The following is a 19,884-nucleotide window of genomic DNA, read 5'->3' as shown; positions in this document are numbered from 1 at the left end:
GTCCTGATTGGCCCTGGGCCTCGGGCCAGCCAGGTGGTGCTCCCTCTGTGGGAGAGCCGTGTCCTTCCCAGATGCACAGCCGCCTCCTGACATCTGTCCCTGACCTGTTGTCTGGGTCCTCTCTTCCCCCCTCACCTTTACCAGCTGCTTCCAAACCTGGTTGCTCATCAGAGCAGTGAGCACAGCATTTGAACTACAGATCCCTCTGGAAATTCTGAAGTGGGGCCTGGCAATCTGCATTTTAGCAAAGTTCTACCCAAGGATTCTGATGTGCAGTAGTGGTGGAAATCCCACAGTCATGACAGGATCTCCCACTGCCTTGGTTGTGTTTGCGTCTCTGTCTGCTGGATCGTCCTCTTCCTGATGAAGGCAGGATAGCACCCGCGGTCATCTGGCCTCGGGCCCCTGGCAGGACGTGGCTTGCGGAATTGTGACAGTGCCTGCACAAGTACTGAAGTGTGAGGGCTGGAGGGAATGTGTTGTGCCCAGAGTTGAGAGAAGACACCAATGACAGGGGACCTTTCAGTTTTAATATTCTGTGTAAAATGCAGGCGGGCATCCGGCTTCTGGGGCATTACCTCGAAGCCTGTTTGATTCCGGAGTCAAAATACTTCTCACAGACGAATTATTTCCCATTTTGAGAACATGCTCATCTTTATAAGGATTGCCAATGTGTACCTTATTATTTCGTTGTTTTGCTTCTGGCTTTCTGATGATCAGCTGGGTGTTTTTAAAATAGAACGTTCTAGAATCTGGTCCCTGAGGTTGCTTTGGAAACCACCTTGCAAAACTCCGGAACGCTTTAGCCTGTTACCAAACTTCATAGATTTTTCCAGCTGCCACACCATGTTTGGACCGTGCCCTGACTGAGGGGTTAACACTAACTGATCTTCACCGGGTCACCGACCCGAGGTGAGGGGCAGGACTGGTCGGTCATTCCGTCATCTGTGACGCCTTTGCGAAAGCAAACCTGGGGAAGGAGACCCTAGGCCCCGGCACGTTTCCAGGCCTGCCCTTCGCAGACACCTGTGTCTGAGCAGCAGGGACAGAGCGGGAATGTGGGTGACCCAGGCCAGTGGGCGTTTCCTCCCCGGTGAGGTCAGTGTCCTTTCTCCTCCGACGTGGGAGCTTGCCTGTCCCAATGCCGGCCTCCGCCGCCCTTCCTTACACTCACGGGCTCTTCCCTCTCCCCTCCTCCTGCACGCTGGGGGGCCCCGGGCCCTGTGCTGGGCTCTGTTTCCCACCTGCTCTGCTCGGTGCCTTCCGGCAGCTCATCCAAATTTCCTCTGCCACGTTTCCTCAGCCTCCAGGTCCCTATTGTGAGGATCGACCCATGTGCCCAGCCCTCCCAGACTCTTTGGACACAGGCCAATGCTGGGCTCACGGCCCCCCAGAATGCTTCCCCTTCCAGTGCTCCTCCCGTGTGTGAGCCCACGACCGCCGTGTAGGACCCTGGAGTGACGGTTTGTCCTCTCCCTCCTGCTGGCTCTCGGTGACCAGGTGGGAACTCCTGTCTTCCCGGCCCTTCTGGGTGGCTCTGTCCCCTCTGCCTATCCTGTCCTGACAGCCACTGTCTCTTGCCCGGACCTTCCAGATAAGGAGGGAGGCCTGAAGATGACCCTTGTCGGCCAGGGCAGCCCTCCCAGACCCCACGCCACCGACCACTGGTTTTGCGGCTCCTGGTGTCACATTCTTCCCTCTCCCAGTACATGTTTTCCACACCAGGATGGAAGCTTCCTACAGATGGGGCGACGGTTCTTTCCCTTGCTGTAACACCACCACTGGGCACATGGGCCCCAAGTACGGTGACTATTGAGTGAATGAGTAGGAGCCACAGAAGTGGGATTAGTAGTCATGGAAGTCTCTGCTCACCTCTTCTGGTCTCATGGCCGGGCCTCCTGCTGGGCCTCACCTGCTGCCCTGGACGCTCTGAGCTCGAATTGCTGAGCCGTGATCGAGTCTGCACCCCTTCTGCTTTATTCAACCCCTTGGGGACCCGCTGCAGGTGCTGTAAAGGACTGGCTGGGGCTGGGACTCCCATCTGTGGGTGTGGGAGGCAGACTGCCGGCCCCGAGGCTTGCTGAGTGACCGTGGAGTCAGTGCCGTGTGTGTCTCCAAGACAGCTGTGCAGGTTTTGCACTGAGCAATCCGTTCAGGGTGGTGATCATGGTGTTTGCACACACACTGACCGTTCACTCAGCACAAAGTGACACTGTGTGCCAGCTGCAGGTCCAGGTGCCAGGGAGGGAGTCGTGAGTATCTTGCAGTAGACAAGTAAACAGATGCGCAGTTGACATGTTCAGACAGTGATGGTAGGTTCTGTGATGCACCTAAAGAGAACTGAACAGAACAACTCTGGGCCCAGAGGGTGGGCTCCTTTGAGGAGATGACTGTGAGTGCATTCCAGGATGAGGAGGAGCCCATCAAGAGGAGGTCAGGGGCGATGGTGCGTGCTAAGGCCCTGAGGTAGCAATAGGCAGGCTGGGTGTGAGGATCAGCAAGGGGATGAGTCTGGCTTGAGTGAGTGGGCAAGGGAGCGATGCAGGTTGGTGTTCAGGAAGGCAGGGGGGCCAGGTTACATAGGGCCATGGAGATCATCATAAGGAGTGGGTCCTATTCTAGAAGCAGCAGGAAAGCATTGCAGGTTGGAACGGAGAGGCTCCTGCTAAGAGTGGGCCGGGAGCTGGGCTGAGGGGGCAGTTGGGAGGCCGGCCTGTCAAGCAGTGGCCGTCGCTTCCACCACAGTTGGCAGAGGCTGGCACTGGCCCCCACTGTGTCCTGTTTGTGCGGCAGGGTTGCGTGTCTGCCTCAGTTTCCCCACTGCCCATTGTTTGGGCTTGCTTACTACTAAGTATGGTGCAGCTTCTGCTGCTCAGCCGGGGTCCCTCGCACCTGCCCGGGGAGCAATGGCGCAGTGCTCGATGATCGGTACCTCCATTGCCTGTCTGATGTTTGAGCCCCTCAGGAGGCCCTCAGCGCGTGTTTGTCGAGGAAGCAAGTGGTGAGTTTGCTGGTGCTTACCAGGTTCTGTGCTGCTGGAGCTGCATGGAGAGGGACCCAGGGAGACACACACACAGACACGTGTGGGACTTGGTGGGATGAGTGGTGAGGATGTCACTCCTGAGGGGCATGAGAGCTTTAGGACCTCAGAGTAGCTAATGGTGACATGGACAGTGATGGCTTTTCTGTGGACAGAAATGCACGGAGGGAGAGGATTTTAAAAAAAATTGCAAGCACTAGAAATGGACTGGAGGGGAAAGGGAAGACATATCGGTTTAATTTTCAAGAGACTTTAATTGCTCAAAATCTAAAAACTCAAAGTACTTGAGCCGACATGACCCGCGGGTGTGTAGGAACGTGCGGGTCAGATGCCTCTTCTCCTCGGCGCCATTCTTAGCCACATGTTATCGATGAAGAAACTTGACCGCCCTTGACCTCAAACAGCTCCCCCAAGGTTCTGACGTGGGACGGGCAGGTCTAGAGTCCAGCTCTCGTTCCTGAATCAAATACTGTTTCCGGCCAAGATATTGCCACTCGAGCCCTTCCTGGAAGCCGGAGTTAGCATATTCTTTTGCCTTTTCTCCAAAACGTGAACTTGCTCAAATTCCCAGTAAAGTGTGGCACAGTCCTGCTACTATCCGCCTTTGTGAGAGTTTGGAAAACACACTTGTGTTCACTGTTGACCTTTGAATGGTGTTGGGGGGTTGAGGGGCGCCAACCTTTGTGAGACCTGTCAGATTATATACTGTATTCTTGCAGTCAAGCAAGATAGAGAAAATGCCACTAAGACAGGAAGAGGAAATACCTCTACCACCCCATGCTGTAAGAAATCCACGTCTTAGTGGACCTGGGTGGTTCGACCTGTGTTGTTTAGGGGTCACTGTGCTTGAACTCAGACCACCCTGTGCCCGCACTCTGGAGGACACTGCTCACCAGTCTTGTCTTTGCCTGAGGGCTCAGGGTTTGGATGTTGAGCCCACCTCCCCTTGTGGGTGCTGATGGGCACGCAGCAAATAGGACTGACAGCTCTCCGTCCCCAGGTGCCCATACTTGTTCTCCTGTTCAGTCTCCTTTGCTCGTTTTGAGCATAAAGTCTCCAAGCAGCTGGAGGTAATAGGTAATTAACACACTTCAGAGCTGTTAAGTAGGATAATCGTCTGTCTTTATCCTGGAAAATGCTCTCCTTTGGGAATGTATGTGCTGCTCAGGCCCCAGGCTGCTACCAGCTTCCTCGCTCTAGTAAGAAACTGTGGTGCCTGTTCCAGGAGAGATTTGGGGACAGAAGCGTCCGATGGAGAGGACCGGAGTCAGGAGGAGAGCTGGGGCTCCCTGCCTTCAGCCGGGGCTCGGAGGGCAGCTTGGGTGGGCATGGCTAGCTGCTGAGCCTAGATTCTGGGAGAGCCTTATGGCAGGGACTCCAACCTGGAGACTGACTCGCCCATGGTGCACCACATTCTCTGCTCGGGGCCTAGAACAACAGTAGGACAGAAGCCCCCTAACTGTCATGTGGCCTTTCCCGGGTCAGGATCGCTCTCCACAGCCATTCCCTGCTGTCTTGGGCTGTAGGAAGCTGGTACGAAGTCTCCGTCTCACCTCCAGGGGAGGTTTGTAGGTCATGTCATTCCAGAACGGAAAGGAGAATGTGACTCTCTCAAGCCACAGTGAAGGCTGACACCAGGGCCTCATGGGGATGCCCTTTGCCCAACACTCTGCCTTCCCCAGAGCAGCAACCTCAGGACCTCAGCTGGGCTCCCTCCAAGGAGTGCATTCAGAACACGCGTGTCTTGTCTCCCCTCTCCCTGTATGGAGCTGCTTGCACGCTGTGCTCTGGCTCCCGTCTGGTGATGCTCCAGGCTCCACGCGCACCCTGCGCACCTATGCCGCAGTCTCCACTCACCAGACTGCTCGGCGTTCGTGCCTGGCCAGTGCTTATGATACGGATCTGCTGCGTGTGCAAGTGGGCTCTCCAGCACCAGCAGGCAGGCTTGTGAAATCCTTGCCCTTCTGCCCTTCTCCTTCTAGAACATTCCCCTGCCCCCTTAGCGTCTCTCCTCTCAGACAATTTGAGCTTTTGCCTAATCACTCCCTGTATCCTGACCCCAGTTCCCACTCCCACCATCCCTGGCTTAAAGAAAAGGAATGAAGGAGTGGGGAGCGGAGTGGGACTTAAGATCTCCCTGGATTCCCAGGCATGTGTCCCTCTGAAAGTGCGGCATTATTCGAGAGAAGGCTTTCATTCTTACCTCCCCCTCGCCGGGCTCTTAGGTACTTGGTAACCGTGCGTGAGGAAGTGGCAGAGGGGTGTTAGGAATTCAAGTGTGTCTGGAAGCTGCGAGAAGACAACGGTGACAAGAGGCAGCTGGGGAGGTATGGGCAGGGTAGGGCTGGGGCCCAGAGGCTTGGTCGTAAAAGGGACCCGGCCCCTCCCCAAACTGGAAAGCCCACCCGACAGGAGGAAGACTGGTGAAAGGAGCCGGGTTTGGGGGGTGGGTAGCCTGCCAGGAACAGGAGCAGGGATGGGAGGCTGGCGTTTGGGTGGCGGAGGATGATGAGGGAGATGACCCCATGCCCGGAAGACACCAGGGCTAACCTGGGGGTTGTTTCCAAAGTGTTCTCCCACACAGTGGGGGCTGGGGGACCCGGGAGCCGGACACACTGCTCTTACCTGTGAAGGCTGCCTGCCCAGGGCTCGAGTCCGAGAGTGTAGATGGTCCCGCTGGAGGTTGGGGGTGAGGAAGGAGACCCCAGGTGTTCAGAAAGGAAGCCTCTGCCTTGGGTCCTTTTCGAGTCCTTGGTCTATGAACCTCAGCTCCAATGTTTAACAGAATCACCTGGGTCAGTCCTAAAAAATGCAGATTCCTGGCCCAGAGAGTCTTTCTGGGTAGACTTGCGTAGGACCTAGAAATCTGCGTTTTAACGTGCATGCCCCAGGCATTCTGGGGCAGGTGGCGGGAGGACCCTGTCCTGAGAGTCCGTGCTCCAGGGGCCCTCTCGCAAATTTGAATGTGCACGTGGATCTCCTGCGGGTTCTGTTAACTGCAGGTTCTGGTTCCGCCCGTCTGGCGTGGAGCCCCAGTTCTGCATTTCTCACAAGCTCCCAGGTGACACTGGTGGTGCTGGTCCCAGGAGCACTGTGAGGAGCACTGTTCCCAGCAGTTCCTAGGATCTGGTTGGGAAAGACCCCCCCACCCCCACCCAGGCCTACAAAATCTGAACCTCTGGGGTGAGCCTCAGCCATGTGTGTTTTAGCCACACCCTCCCGCTGAGGTTCTCAGAGCCCTGCTAGGAGCCGGAGGCTTAAGGAAAGGGCCTGGAGGAGCAGCTGCGGTAGGGAGGGAGGTCAGGGAGCTGAGCCATCTGTTCCCAGCTTCCCTGTCCTCCAGAAAGAGCCGGGACCCCTATGAATTCAGGTGGAAGGAACGTTCTTCCTCGTGGGGTTGGGCATGCACACTTCCCTCTGGATCAAAATGGGGAGTTTCCCTAGTGGGTAGGTGTCCCCACAGGTGGTACGGCTGGTGGGCAGGACCCCCAGGGAGTGGCAGTAAGGCCAGAGGTGCCGACAGCTGGTCCTAGGAGCAGTCAGGGCAGGAAGGACCGGGTGGCTGTGGTGGCCGGGGCAAGGTGAGCGGGAGCCCGAGCAGCCTGTGGCATGTCTGGAGCCTGTGGGACAGGTGGTGCAGCTTGGTCAGCTGGGGCCTCCAGGCTGAGGTGTGAACTGGGCTGTGCACACGCTGGGGAGCCAGGCGCAATAGGCAGCGGGGGTGTGGGTTTGCTCCCCACCTTCTCTCCCTGTGCCTCTGTTGCAGAGAAGTGAGTCCATGTGGGTGGGCAGGAAGGCCACAGAGACTCCCCTGGTTTGCATAAGATGTGCTCAGGGATGGCGGGGGAAGGAGAGGGTGGGAGGCCCATGGGCTGGAAACCACGCCCCTTGGCTCCCGGGCCCCCTCTGTGCCCTCGGAGACCACCCGCCTCCCCAGGGAAGGCAAGTGCTTCTGTCCTCATGTGCTGGGACCCAAGCAGGGAAGTCCTTTCCTTGCTGTCTCCCTCTGATTCTTCTTGAGCTCTTGGTGTTCAGAACAGGCCCATAGGGACATGATCATGGACTGGAGTCCCTGGAGGCTGGGCCCGGTCCCCAGGAGCAGCCATGCAGTTCTGGCCCTGACCCTGACACGGGACGGGCACCAGGGTTTGCTGCTGGCTGTGCGGGGCTCAGAGCCAGGCCCAGGGTTCTTGGGGACACGCCTCAGCACGCATCCGACTGGTTTCTGGTGGCTTTTCAAATTACATTTCTAGACCAAGTGACCCTGTGCTGGGCACCTGGGTACCATAGTCATCCGCTTACCCCTTAGAATATTGGGTGGACATTGGGGCACATTCCAGGAGGTCAAAACTTCAGCTGGCTAGCACCATTAAACGGGCAATACTCAGGTCAGCCATGCCTAGCTGTCAGGGTCCCAGCTACTCAAGCCAGCTGAGGCCAGGGCGCCAGGCCCCAGCACGAGGGATCAGAGCCCTGGAGGGAGGCCACGCTGCTCCCTCCTCCCAGCCCCCGGCCCGCTTGAGCTATTGCCCGGCTGCCCTCCAGGAGCCCTTGGCCCAGAGTGGCTGCAGAGAAAGCAGCCTCCCTTGAGCAAAGGGTCTCCTAAGGGTCCTGCCGACACTTGGGGTGGTTTTCTCCTTGCCTTCCAGGTCAGCGAAAGTTCAGGTTCCCAGGCACACGACCCTTCTTTCCCTCCTTCCCGCGGCCCCACCCCCGAGGTGAACGGGGGGGGGGGGGGGGTGCGGGTCCCACCTGGGGACTAGTGACACGGGCGCTTCCTCCTGGAAGCTCCTGAGAAAATGGTCTTCTCCTGCTCATCCCAGGAGGGCTCCTGTTTTGGGGGAATCAAACGAAAGGACCTTATCCTTCCTTTTCCCACCCACCGGCCCCAAAGCAGATGGACACAAGATGTCCTTGTCCGGTGTCCTTGAAAACAGGCAGGTCTGGGTTTTCTCGGTGGGAGAGGCAGGTTTGGTTTCTGTCCCTGCTGGGGGAAGCTGGGAGCTTAGTTTAAGCAGGGGTAGGGTTGCGGTTCAGAGGAGTCTGAGCGGAGAATCTGGGAACCAGAATCGGTCCTGGGTAAGAGCAACAAGGGACCCACCTAAGGTTGGGGTCAGCTGGATTGCTGGTGACTGTGATGGCCTCGTTCATCACAGCGCGCCTCCCGTTCCGACACCACCCTGCCGCTGAGAGCAGCCTTATGCAGGGGAGAAGCTGCCTCGCCAGTAGGCCATCAGGGCTGCTGTTTACAGATGAGGGGGGAAAGGCCCCTTGTGGTCAGCTGCCTCGCTCAGCACCGCGCAGTGGCCATTATGTAACTGCCAGAACTTACCCAACACTTTGCAGATCCTGGGCTGGTATTTTTAGCCCCACGTGGTCACAGTTGAAAAGCTTGTTGCCTGAGTCCCCGGAGACTGGGTCTCACGGCTGTCACTCCCTGTGGCCACACTCAGCCATGGGACCTTCTCTGTGGCTTCCGTGTGGGGTCCCAGGATGTCTGGCCCCAGGCACACTTACACCGGCGGCTCAGCCGTCTGCCTGGGACGCACGGAGGGGGCGGGAGCAGGCGCACAGCGGTCGGGCGGGCACGTTCTTCACCATCTTCCTCTCCCTCTGTCTCCTGGGTCCCGTCCTTCTACTCCGTCACATCTCCCTGTGTGCAGGCTGGGAGAGGCCCCCGGCGTCCCGCAGTGAAGACAAAGGAGCGGCACCACTGTGCCCCGCTCCCCGAGTCCTCAGGCTAGCAGTCAGCACAGATCTTTGTGAGCTAATGCCAGGAATGAAGGTCCCCACCAGCGAACAGGAAGATGTGTAAATGTAGTTAAACCACTTCTAACACGAGTAAAATCACATGCAAAACAAGTTTGTGGATTCAGGACCTGAGCAGAGAGGTGTGTGTGGTGGGGGGAGAGAGGACGGCTCTCCAAGACCATGGGCATGCGTGCAAGGACAGAAACCTGCCAGAAAGTTCTTGCCCTGGCTGCGGGAAGGGGTGCCGGGACCCAGACCAGTAGGGGTGGTGCTGGGGAAAGCGGAAAACAACCACAAGTCCATGTGAAGGAGAAATGGCAAGATTTGGAAGCAGAGTGGAGAGGGGACGGGCACCACGGAGGAGCCAGAGCTGGCGGGGTTGCAGGGGCGGCAGGGACGGGGGTGGTTGGGGAGTGTCCAGGTGGAAATGTCTGCCAGGACGAGGAGGTGAGACCTAGGGCCTGGGCAGGGGATTGGACCAGGAGGAGTGACGGCAGAAGTTGGGTCATGGATGAAATGGGTGAGGTCTTCCTGGCCAGTGTGCACGCTCGGCTCAGCGCTCCACGTGCTGGGTCCTCAGCAGCAGCGGGCAGTGAACTCACATTGGAGATGAGCCTGGAAGGCTGGCTGGAAAGGTTTTTCAAGGAGTGCGGAGGCATTCATGTTGCATATGTTAGGGGGAAGAGGGTGCGCGTCCCTCTAGGGGTGAATTTATTGGCCTGGGGACCAGGTTTCTCCTTTACAGTCACTGTGATCTCTGTTACAACTTTGATTTCTATTAAACACCCTGGGGAGTTCACGACTTGAAGCTCGTTTCACCATTTACCCTCATGTGGCTGCCCTGCGGGCTGGCGAGCTCAGTCTTCCTGCTGGTCCCTGAGCGTCGGCCCCTTCCTGGTCTGGGGTGGCCTCTCTCTCTCCCCCGTCATCACTGCCGTCTCTCTCGTGGGCTCCCAGTCCACCCACATCCAGCAAAATGCTGTTTCTCGATGCTTCCCAGTCTGCCTCCATCTGAAACAAATACATGTGTTTGCTGTAGGAGTGTCAGTTTGTAGAGGGGGGTACGTAGGGACCGGGAAGCCAGGAGCAGAGGGGGTTACAGAACCATGGAAACCCGCTGGGGGTGTTTCCTCCTGCCCTCTGCGACCATGCAGGGGTGACCCCAGAAGCAAGTGCCCTGTTCTGGTAAGTAGGGTGCTGAGAGCTTACGTCCCTTGGACCTGGGTAGGAAGCATGACTTTGGGACCCCAAGGAGGAGAACAGAGCAGAGCTGGGCCATGGTGTCAGGGCAGCCTCGGGGTCGAAGCACGGTGGCAGCCTGTGGGGCAGGAGAGACTCTCCCTCCCGCTGATGCAGGCCTGTGTCTCTGCTCCCCCTGCAGCTGGTGCTTCCGGAATATTCCATCCACAGCCTCTTCTGCATCATGTTCCTGTGTGCTCAGGAGTGGCTCACCCTGGGGCTGAACATCCCTCTACTTTTCTATCACTTCTGGCGGTGAGTCTGCTCGGGACTGCTCTGGGCTTCTTCCCTTCTGCGTGGGCAGCCGGCCCTGCAGAGACCGTGTCATCCAAACAGACCAGCTGCCCGGAGCCTCTCCTCCCTCCCTTCCCTGCCTTTCGGAGACCCGTTCTTCCAGCAACTGCTGGGTGACGGCTCTGTCCCTCAGGGGCCTGGTGTTAAGATTCACAACCTTATGATTTTGAATGATTCACAATCGTCCACAAACGGAAACCGTCCAGATTGTTGTCAACAGGGGAATGGGTAAACAAAATGCGGTATGTCCTTGCAAGGACGTGTGATTTGGTAATAAAAGGTAATCACGTACCGACACATGCTGTAACATGGGTGACAAGGGAAAGAAGCCGGTCCCAAGAGGCCGTTTATGGGAAAGGTCCAGAATGGGCAACTCTGAAGAGAAGGGAAGTAAATGGGTGGTTGCCAGGGGCTTGGAGGGAAGGGATGGGGGCAGACAAGGGGTGTGGGGTCTTTTTCGGGTGTGACCATGTTCTGAAGTAGATACTACTGATAGCCAGAAAATTCTGTGAACATGCCAACAATCACTGGATTGTATACTTTGAAAAGGTGAACTTTCTGGTATGTGAATTGTATCTTTTTATTTTTTATTTTTTTAGGATTTATTTATCCTAGAGAGCGAGAGAGTGGGGGCAAAGGGAGAATTCCAACCAGGCTCCACCCCCAGCATGGAGCCTGACCTGGGGCTCCATCTCATGACCCTGAGATCACGACCTGAGCTGAAACCGAGAGTCGGATGCTTAACTGATGAGGCCCCCCCCAGGAGCCCCTGAATTATATCTTAATAAAAAATGACCTACCAGATGGGCTGGATTTTCTGGGACACTTCTGATTTTAAATATTCTATTCTCTGTCAAGACTATGCATCAGATCATGTGATCCGGGCTTTCTGTAAAATCCGGTCACCATCTGGACTTAGGACGCAGGAAGGGGGGACTGGAGTACAGAAGGCAGCTATGCAGGTGAACGAACCACCCTTTGCCCCCTGCTCCCAGAGCTTCCTTCCCACCAACATCTCATCACTCATTTTACCATAAAATGTAGCCTGTGTTTGTCACGTCTGGGGCGCGCACTCCTTCATCTAGCAGGCACAGGAGGCATGCCCCACACTGGGCACTGGAGGGGACTGCCATGTGGATGTGAGACAGAAGCTTTACCCTTGAGGATTGTGTACTCTAGTGCCACAGGGAAGAAGAGTCTTAGCAGACATGAGGAAGGCACACAGGGAAGCAAACATGTGAGTTAGACTAGTATGGAGACGGTGCCAAGTCAGCAGGTTGGGGCGCTAGCGTGGACACAGGCTCGGAGGTAAGGCAGCGCTCAGTGTGTTGGGGAAGGGCCCTGGCTCAGCGCGGCTGCTTATAGGGTCCTGGGGGAGACATGACTGGATGTGAATCGATGTAGGCTTGACAGACCGCAGAGGGTCCGGAACTCTCCGCTGGGGACGTTGGGATCAATGTATTCTGTAGGAAGTAGAAACTCTCAGCAGCTTTTGGGGGAGAAAGTGGCATTGCCTGATCTAAGTTTTAGGAAAGCAACCGGTGGCAGCTGTGCAGATGGGTAAGAAGGTGAACTTGTGAATCTGGAATTAGGAGGTCACCATGGACTCGCAGGGGAAGAGAGAACGGAACTTGACTCCCAGTGCGACGGAGCAGTGGATGTTGGAAGAGACAGAGAGGGTCCGTGGAGGTGAACTTGGCCTGTGAGCAGGTGCAGGGGGCGGGGCAGAGGCAGCCTTGAAGGAGGGGGTGGCGCCACTGACCGGGGCAAGAGGAGAGGAGAAAGCACAGGTTAGGAAGAAAAGAAAATGACTCACTTACACAAGAAAGTCCTGCTGTTCTCATTTTTTATAAAGATTTAATTTATTTGATCTATAGAGAGTAAGCAAGAGAGAGAGACACAGAGAGGACACAAGCAGGGGAGCAGCGGGCAGAGGGAAAGGGAGACTCCCCGCTGAGCAGGGAGCCCGCACAGGACTCAACCCCAGGGCCCTGAGATCATGACCTGAGCTGAAGGGAGGACACTTCACTGACTGAGCCCCACAGGCGCCCACGAGAGAGTCCTGTTTTGAGTGAGCGTAACCCCCTGAGGTCTGAGCTTGGAGAGCAGTCAGGCGGGAACATGGTGTTGGAATGTCTTTCCTGCCAGCTCTGGGGCTGTGTGGGCTCAGCTCACCCAGTATACAGACAGCCCGGTGAGCACAATCCGGTGAGCTGTGGCCCCTTCTCTGTTTCACCCATTGGTGGGGGTTGGGGACCTGCGACTCACAAGGTTAAAGCACCCCCAGGGTCGCTGAGTCAGGACAGGGAAGGGCCCAGTTCAGCCCCGCCTCTGTATGGATCAGTCGTCCTGTTGCCCCGGGTATCAAAGACATGGTGGCTTTATGAGGCTCTGACTGGTGCCCTGCTTCTCAAGGCCATTGGCGGGGAGGCGCGGGCGGGGGAGGGGGGAGAGGGAGGCGGGAGGCGGGAGTGGCTATGGTCTCTTCACCCCCAGGGTGGGGACTGCCCTTGTCTGACCTTCTAGCCTACTTCCAGAAATTCCTAAGTGCTCAGGAAACGAAAAGGCATGAGGAGCAGAGGGTCCTTTGGAAATCAGAGTCCTTGAAGATGGACTTCCTTGGGTTTCTGTTCCCGCTTCCCCCCGGGCCCAGGCCAGAATGCTGTCCTGCCGACCCAGCTCTTTCTTAGGTGTTGGTGGAAAGCAGCGGGGCACATCCATCTGGTCCCGCATTGCATCCTACACCCAGTTGTCTCAATGCATTTTGCCCCCGTTTTACAGATGGCAAAGCTGAGGCTCGGAGGGGTCAGTGGTAGTTTGGAGGAAGGTCAGTCTGGTGGCCGGTGACCCACAGAGCCCTGACTCTCTCCACTGAGCTGCTTGGCTGCCTGGCCCTCCGGGCCCCCTGGAACGAAGTCTCACCAAAGGCCCTTTGTTTGCAACCTGCCCCTGGAGAGGCGAGGAATGAGGCCTGCCAGCTGGCAGGCATCACTGAACCCAGATTTTGCTGTCCTCCTGGCACCCTGTGATGACCAACATTGTCGCTGTCCTTTGGGGTGTGAAGATGGGCTGGAACACCAGGGCCCAGGATCCTAGCGACAGGGCGCTCTTCTGAGCCCAGGGGTCCTCTGCTCAGGGCCTCTCTCCGGCCCGGCCTCCAGCCTCCTTTACTTAGTGACAGACCACAGCCCGCTGAGGCCCTGCCAGGGGCCAGAGGTCAGCCCCGGGGTAGCACTCATGTCCCGCCCAGCCTCACCACCAGAGTCCGGCCTCTGTTGGGTGTTTCCATGGAGATATATATAGCTTGCTTCAGCCTGCCTCTGTCCCACGCCCTGTGCTCTCACTTCGCTGGGTCCCTCTGCTGCTCTCTCCCCGCAGAGGCCAATGCGCTTTGGCTGTTCTGGGTCCTTCTACCAAGAAGAAAAATGTCGGAACTCCACCACACTCCCATGAGAATGTGACATCCCTTCCCTAGCATTCTGGATTTGAAAAGCAGAGCTGCGTGGAGAACAGCATGAGACCCAGGGTAGAACGTGATCGGTGACAATGCCACCCCTCATGTCACCATCCCTCTTCTGGGCTGACACCCACAGGGGTGCCCACAGGAGCAAGGAGGCCCTTCTCGGCGCCTCCAGGTGACTCAGTTTCCTTCCATCGGGTAGCTCTGTCTGTGGGCGCAGTCCCCCTGGTACCGGAGGGTCTCCGTATGTGGAGTGGCTCTCAGGGCGAGGCAGCAAAGAGGGCAGAGGTCCCTCGGATGTCCTTTCCGAGCCCCAGAGCCAAGGATGCTGTGTTCTCTGTCCCTGCAGGTACTTCCACTGTCCGGCTGACAGCTCAGAGCTTGCCTATGACCCACCGGCAGTCATGAACGCGGACACCTTGAGCTACTGTCAGAAGGAGGCCTGGTGTAAATTGGCGTTCTATCTGCTGTCCTTCTTCTACTACCTTTACTGGTGAGTCTCTGTCCCTCTGGGTGCTCTGGGTCCTGCAGGCGCTTTGCACCTCCTGCTCTTGGCGGGGGTGGGGGGTGGCGGCTGTGAGGGTGGGTGTTGTAGCCATGTGGGTCTGAGGCCAGCCGTCTGACTCGGTTGGGAGCCTGGGCTTGTGCACAGAGGCGGGGGTGGGGTGGGGTGGAGGGTTCTACAGGAGGCCTGGCCCCTGGCAGACACATCCATAGGACCTCACAGAGAAATGCATTGCCCTCACCCTCTGGGTAGGCGGTTGTTGACATGCAGCTAGTCACTCCTTCCCCATGGAGCTCCCTCCCCAGCTCAGCCCCTGGGTCCCCTGCAGCCCCTAGTCTGCGTGGCAGCTTCTGGGGAACAGAACAGAGACCCTGGGGGGCAGTCGTGTGTATTGAAGGGGCACACGAGGTCCTCATGTGCTCACACTCACGTTCTCCCGATGTTACACGGCACCACGTTAATGAGGGAAACTGTGCTGACTTTGGGATTGTTCGGGCCCTGCCCCCTGCCCCGCCAGGTCTGCACCTCTGCACAGAGTGGCCCAGGGAAGCAGATGCCTTATGGCGGGGGCCCCCAGAGTGCCTTTTCTTAAAGTGTCTCCCTCCTGTTCCTCTTGGGGGCCCCCTCCTGGGCGCTGTTGATCCCCAGGTGAGGAAGAGGAGGGTGGGGTGTTAGCGAGCCCCACCCCAACCGGCTTGGGGCTGGCTGGGGGGTTTGCTGCATTTAACCACACTTAAAAATGAGCCGTGCTTCAAGCCAAGAGTTAAGCCTGGGGCTCAACACCTTCATTGCCCAGACGGTAACAATCAGGAGATGGAATCCCAGATGTCCAATGTTTTCCCATGTCGCAGCTAATAGCGCATCTTAAGTCTGATCCCAAACGTGGGATCTGTACTGCTGACTGTCACAGGAAAGAGCTAAAAAAGTCTCATCAAGTGGGGTCTTTGGGCTTTCTGTATCAGAAGCCGGAGGGAGGTGGGTTTGTTTCTGAAAACTGTGGATTCCTGGGCTTGGATCTGCTGACTCAGGATTTCGGGGCTGGGCATCCACCCTGGGGCATGAGGTGGTGGCGGGCGTGTGTGTATGTGTGTGTGTGTGTGTGTGTGTGTGTGTGTGTGTGTGTGTGTGTTGGGGGGGAGGGTGGCTTCTGTCCATTGGCTGAATGTGACCATCCTATAAACATCGTGTCCCAGACATTCCATTTGGTCGTCTGTCCTTTTGTTCAGTCTGGCTCTGCCTTCGTGTTGCATTTACTAATTACTTCGTTGCTAAACATAATTGGAACTGCTCCTCCTGCCTCGCAGGGACTTTGGGTGGCGGCCAGGACTCCCCCTTCTTTGTTGAACTTGGCGTCTTGGGGCTCTGCAGAGCTCTTCCAAGGCCGTGTATCTCCAGCTCTTGAACTCCCAGCCCCTTGGCACCAGGGCTTGTGGGCACACGGGACTGTCAGCCCCGGCTACTCTCATGCGGGGCGGGGAGGGTGACCCAGGCACGTGGACAGCTGCATCCAGGCTGAGCACAGTGAAGGACTGAAGTGACAGCTGCTGGGACCTTGGGGTTGGCATTTCATAGGCCCTCCCAGTGATTAAGAAATGTGTCCAGGGCCCTGGCTGAGACGCGTTTGTCTGGTCCCAGCTCAGGCTCTTCTCCGTGTCCCATGCTAACCACCCCAGCAGGTGCCCCGTGGGTGCCCAGCAGGTGCCCCGTGGACCTGGAGATGTGCACAGTTTCCTGGAATTGATCCTAGCTAACATGAATGCAAACACTAGCGGCTTAGTCCAGTGTGGGTGACCTGCCCACCTTTGACAGATAACCATCTGTCAAACCAGGAGGGGGAAGTAGCACCAGTCCCCTGCCCCTTCCTCCAGGTCACAGCTGCCTCCTCCTTCATGTTTGTTCCTCTCCCTGTATGAGCATCTTCTCACCGGCTGACCTGGTGGCAGGCACCCTGCAGGTCTCGTTCACCATGTGTCTGCGGTGCCCTGGCCAGAGCGTGGTGCACAGTAGGAGCCCACGAGCTCCTCGTTATTGTGGAAGCTGGGCTCTGTGCTCCCTCCAGGCAGGTGTCAGTCTGCACGGTCAGCACTCTCTCAGCACCGAGAACGGGGCCTGGCATGCAGGAGGCGCTCAATAAATGCTGAATGAGTGACTGAAAGTCTGAAAGTGAGTAGAGTGGGTATAGGACACCCGTGACCTCACTCGGTGTCATCGTGGAGAGAGCACTGGCTTTGGCCATGGGATGTGACTCCTTGCCTTGTCCTCTGTGACCTTGAATGATCCACTTCTCATGCAATCTCTCCCCCAACCCCGAGTGCAGGGAGACCCTCCAACTTCTGTCCGGCCAGTCATGCTCCGTGGACACAGGTGTTACTAGGTTCTCAGAGATGGTACTTGAGCTGCTCAGAGGAGCTCACCAGGCCTCGGAAGCTGGATAGGGTTAGATATAAAACAGAGTAACTTCCCTTGGTTTCCTTTCTCAGATGATCCTTCTTCCTCTCTCTTATGTGAACAGGTAGTTGTTTTCTTGGTGCCAGGAGAGCAAAGTGTTATATTTTGTCATGGAATGTTCCTTGATGTTGCAGAATTAGACCGCAGCCCTTGCTAAAAGCATAGGGTTGCGTCACTACTTCCCTGGTAGAGTCGGGGCACAACCTTAGGACACACGCTCTTAATGCATGCTCAGTGCCTGGATTCGGTTAAAAGCCAGAGTTTTCAACACGTAGGGAGTGACCCAATTCAGAATCCATGTCGTTTTTGTGCCCAGAGGGTCTGCATTCATGTCGGTCCTCAGAACAGGGGTGACAGGCATCTCCCCAGCATTGGGGTATCATGCGGCATCACAGAAGCATACATGGCAGGTGGCAGGAAGAGAACCTCTCGTGCCCCACCCCAGGGACCTGCTGTACAGTTGCAGGAAGGAGGAACAGCCGCCAGATTGTCCACGCGGGTGAGGGTGACACCCTGCACTTACAGCAATCACATCCACCACCCGAGGGACTCGGTACGCGCTCACAGCACAGGTGTAGTCCGATGGGGTGGAAGGAGTGGGGCTCCAGAACTGGGATGAGAAAGAAGCCACGGGGTCCGGCGTGGGGAAGGACCCTCGGGTGAGGGTCAGTCTGAGTCCCTCACAGGTTCCTGCTCACTCCTTCTCTTCCTTTTCTCTCTGCCTTCAGCATGATCTACACGCTAGTGAGCTCTTAACTCAGACCACGCACGTCCTCCAAGGCGGAGTTCACGGGTGCCAGGCCCAGATGGGGACGCGTGAGAGACAACTGTGGACTGTGGGCTCCTGCAGCAGCGGTGGGCCAAGCTTACCGAGTGCAGGGATCGCTGCCCAGCCTGTGCTCAGGTCGCGATCTCTTCTGGGCCATGGGACCTCTCCTGGGCAAGGACTGCCGCCTCCTGAGTGCACGCCCCTCTCCGACAGCTCCGTGCCATGCACACAGAGCCCCAAGACCACGGGAGGGGCAGCTGGCAGGCTGCATGGGGCCTGCCCAGAACAGATTGACCCAGGATCCAGGCCGAGTGTATGGGACCCGCTGAGCCTTGAGGGTGTCGTGGGCTGTCTGAGCCTCTCGTGTTTCTTCTGACCGCTGGCCATGCCCCGTGGGACAGCCTGGAGGGTGCACGGATTTGCCTCTGGGCTCCAACTGTCCCTGAGCCCGCAGGCTGTCTGTTTCCACGCTCTGCCATGAGAGAGCCAGCTTGGCCATGCCAGGAATGCAGCTTGGGGCTGTACGTCAGTCATGAGTTATCTCCAAAGCCAAGGGAAGGTGGGAATCCGAGGGAAGAACGATTTTGTAAAGCATTCACAGGTTCCAAGTATTAGCTCTTGGCCCCCACAAACGGTACTCTTCAGCCGTCAGTCCAAAAGCATCACGGAACCCATGAATGCCGATGGATGGCTCCCCCGTGTCCAGCTGCCTTGTGTCAAGGACCCCGAGCAGCCACATGTCCAGAAAATGCGGCAGCGCCTGCTTTGTGGCCGCACGGCTGGCGGCCGGGAAGTGACTCCGCAGTCATGTGCTGCTTCCTCATTCCTTCTGTTTGCTTGCTCCACGTGGGGACATCCACTGGTTGAGAATTTTCCATTCGACATTTCCCCCTCTTTGGGTGGGAGTTGTTCTCGAGCGTTGTAAACAATGACAAGGCTGAGATGTTTGATGTTTAAATTGGGCACAATGATTTCCACCTTGTTCCCCGACCCTGCTTTCCTTTCTTCTGTTTGACACGTACAGGCTATTTATACCTGCACCCAGCTCCCGTCCGAGGCCTGTGACTCAGGTTTATGAATGGTGTTTGTGTGACGCGTCGTGCGTTATGTTTGAGGCGCGGTGGCAGCTTGGGCGTCCCATCCGCCTACCTGGCTGGTCTTGTTTACACCCCGATACAGGCTGCATTGGGCTCTGCGAGCTTGGTGCATTAGGAAAAAAGTTTCCAAAAGGTGTTTTGCTTCTAAAAATTGTACAGAGAACAAAACACAGATTTTTTGCTCTGAGCCTGAAGCTATAAAACCAGGAGATTCCGGGTGGTGTTTTGGGAAGCAGAGACCCTTTGTCTAGGCTGGGTAGCTGGAGGGTTGGCTGGCCCCATCTCTGAACCCATTCCTGAGAAGACAGGCTGCTGGAGGGCGTGACCCGCCACACTTCTCACGCCGGAGTGTCTTGTTTGCTTTCCTAATTTGCCTCCTTCCAGAAAGATGCCATGGGGCTCATAGCAGCAGACACAAGTACACAGAAATCATTAAAATGGAAGTAGGGAATTTGGACCCATAAAGAGGATGCACCGACTTCCCAAGGTTCTGATTCCTGAGACCGAACCTTGAATGTTGCCTTCTCTTTGCAGTAAAAGGTAGTCCACGTTTGCCTAGAACATCACCTTCTATAGGTTCCTTTTGCTTCCTGTTTGACCTTCCTCACAGTCCTAGGAGGTCAATAGTTTCCTTTTTCCCGTTGTCTAAGTGAGGAAGCAGAAGCTCAGAGAGGGTAAGCAACTTACCTGTAGTCACACAGCCGCCACAGACCTGCCTTACACCCAGGTCATCCAACTTCAAAGACCCTGTGTCCTTTCCAACCCCTGAAAGCCAGCGAGTGAAGTAGCTTAGACTCCTGGGATGGTTTGATGAGCATAAAAATTTTCGAGATAGGGAGACTTAAAGATGTAGAGTTATAGACAAAGTGCCGGGTTTTCTTTTCCTCCTGCGTGAGCCTCAGCCTTGCTTTATCGTGGCGGGTTCTTCCCTAAGGGGGTCCTCTGAACGCTGTAAGAGCCGTGAGTGCACGGACACCCCAGGACTTCCCTCCCCAAAGCTGTGACCAGGAACCCATGCGGCTGCTCTGTCAGGACCTTCAGCCATTTTCGGGTCCTGCAAGAGCTAATAATGACCACGGGGGGTGAGAGCCATGCTGGGTGCCCAGACTCACGGCAACTCCACAAAGCAGGTGGGTGTTCTTAACCCCATGTTAGCGACGAGGAAGCCAGGGAAGCTCCGGTGGGTGAGTCTGCCTCAGAGACGGGGCCAGACCAGGGCTTGGGGCTGCGCCTGAGTGGCAGGTGGTGATCACAGCTCTGAATCGAGGTGTGGGACGTTAC

General features: G+C 56.8%; 1 protein-coding gene across 1 annotated transcript in view; it reads left to right on the top strand.

The window, feature by feature from the left end:
• The window catches only part of CNIH3 (cornichon family AMPA receptor auxiliary protein 3), a 91,641-nt gene extending 71,980 nt beyond the window's left edge, over positions 1-19,661 (top strand). Inside the window, exons 4-6 of the mRNA XM_059146632.1 lie at positions 10,173-10,285; positions 14,134-14,277; positions 17,466-19,661. Of these exons, the coding sequence (XP_059002615.1) occupies positions 10,173-10,285; positions 14,134-14,277; positions 17,466-17,493 (285 nt within the window). The 3' untranslated portion in view covers positions 17,494-19,661. The remainder of the gene's footprint in view (positions 1-10,172; positions 10,286-14,133; positions 14,278-17,465) is intronic.
• The last annotated feature ends 223 nt before the right edge of the window (positions 19,662-19,884 follow it).

The sequence above is a fragment of the Mustela lutreola genome, chromosome 14, assembly GCF_030435805.1.
Source record: "Mustela lutreola isolate mMusLut2 chromosome 14, mMusLut2.pri, whole genome shotgun sequence".
Lineage (NCBI taxonomy): Eukaryota > Metazoa > Chordata > Mammalia > Carnivora > Mustelidae > Mustela > Mustela lutreola.
This window is presented reverse-complemented; position numbering and strand designations above follow the sequence as displayed.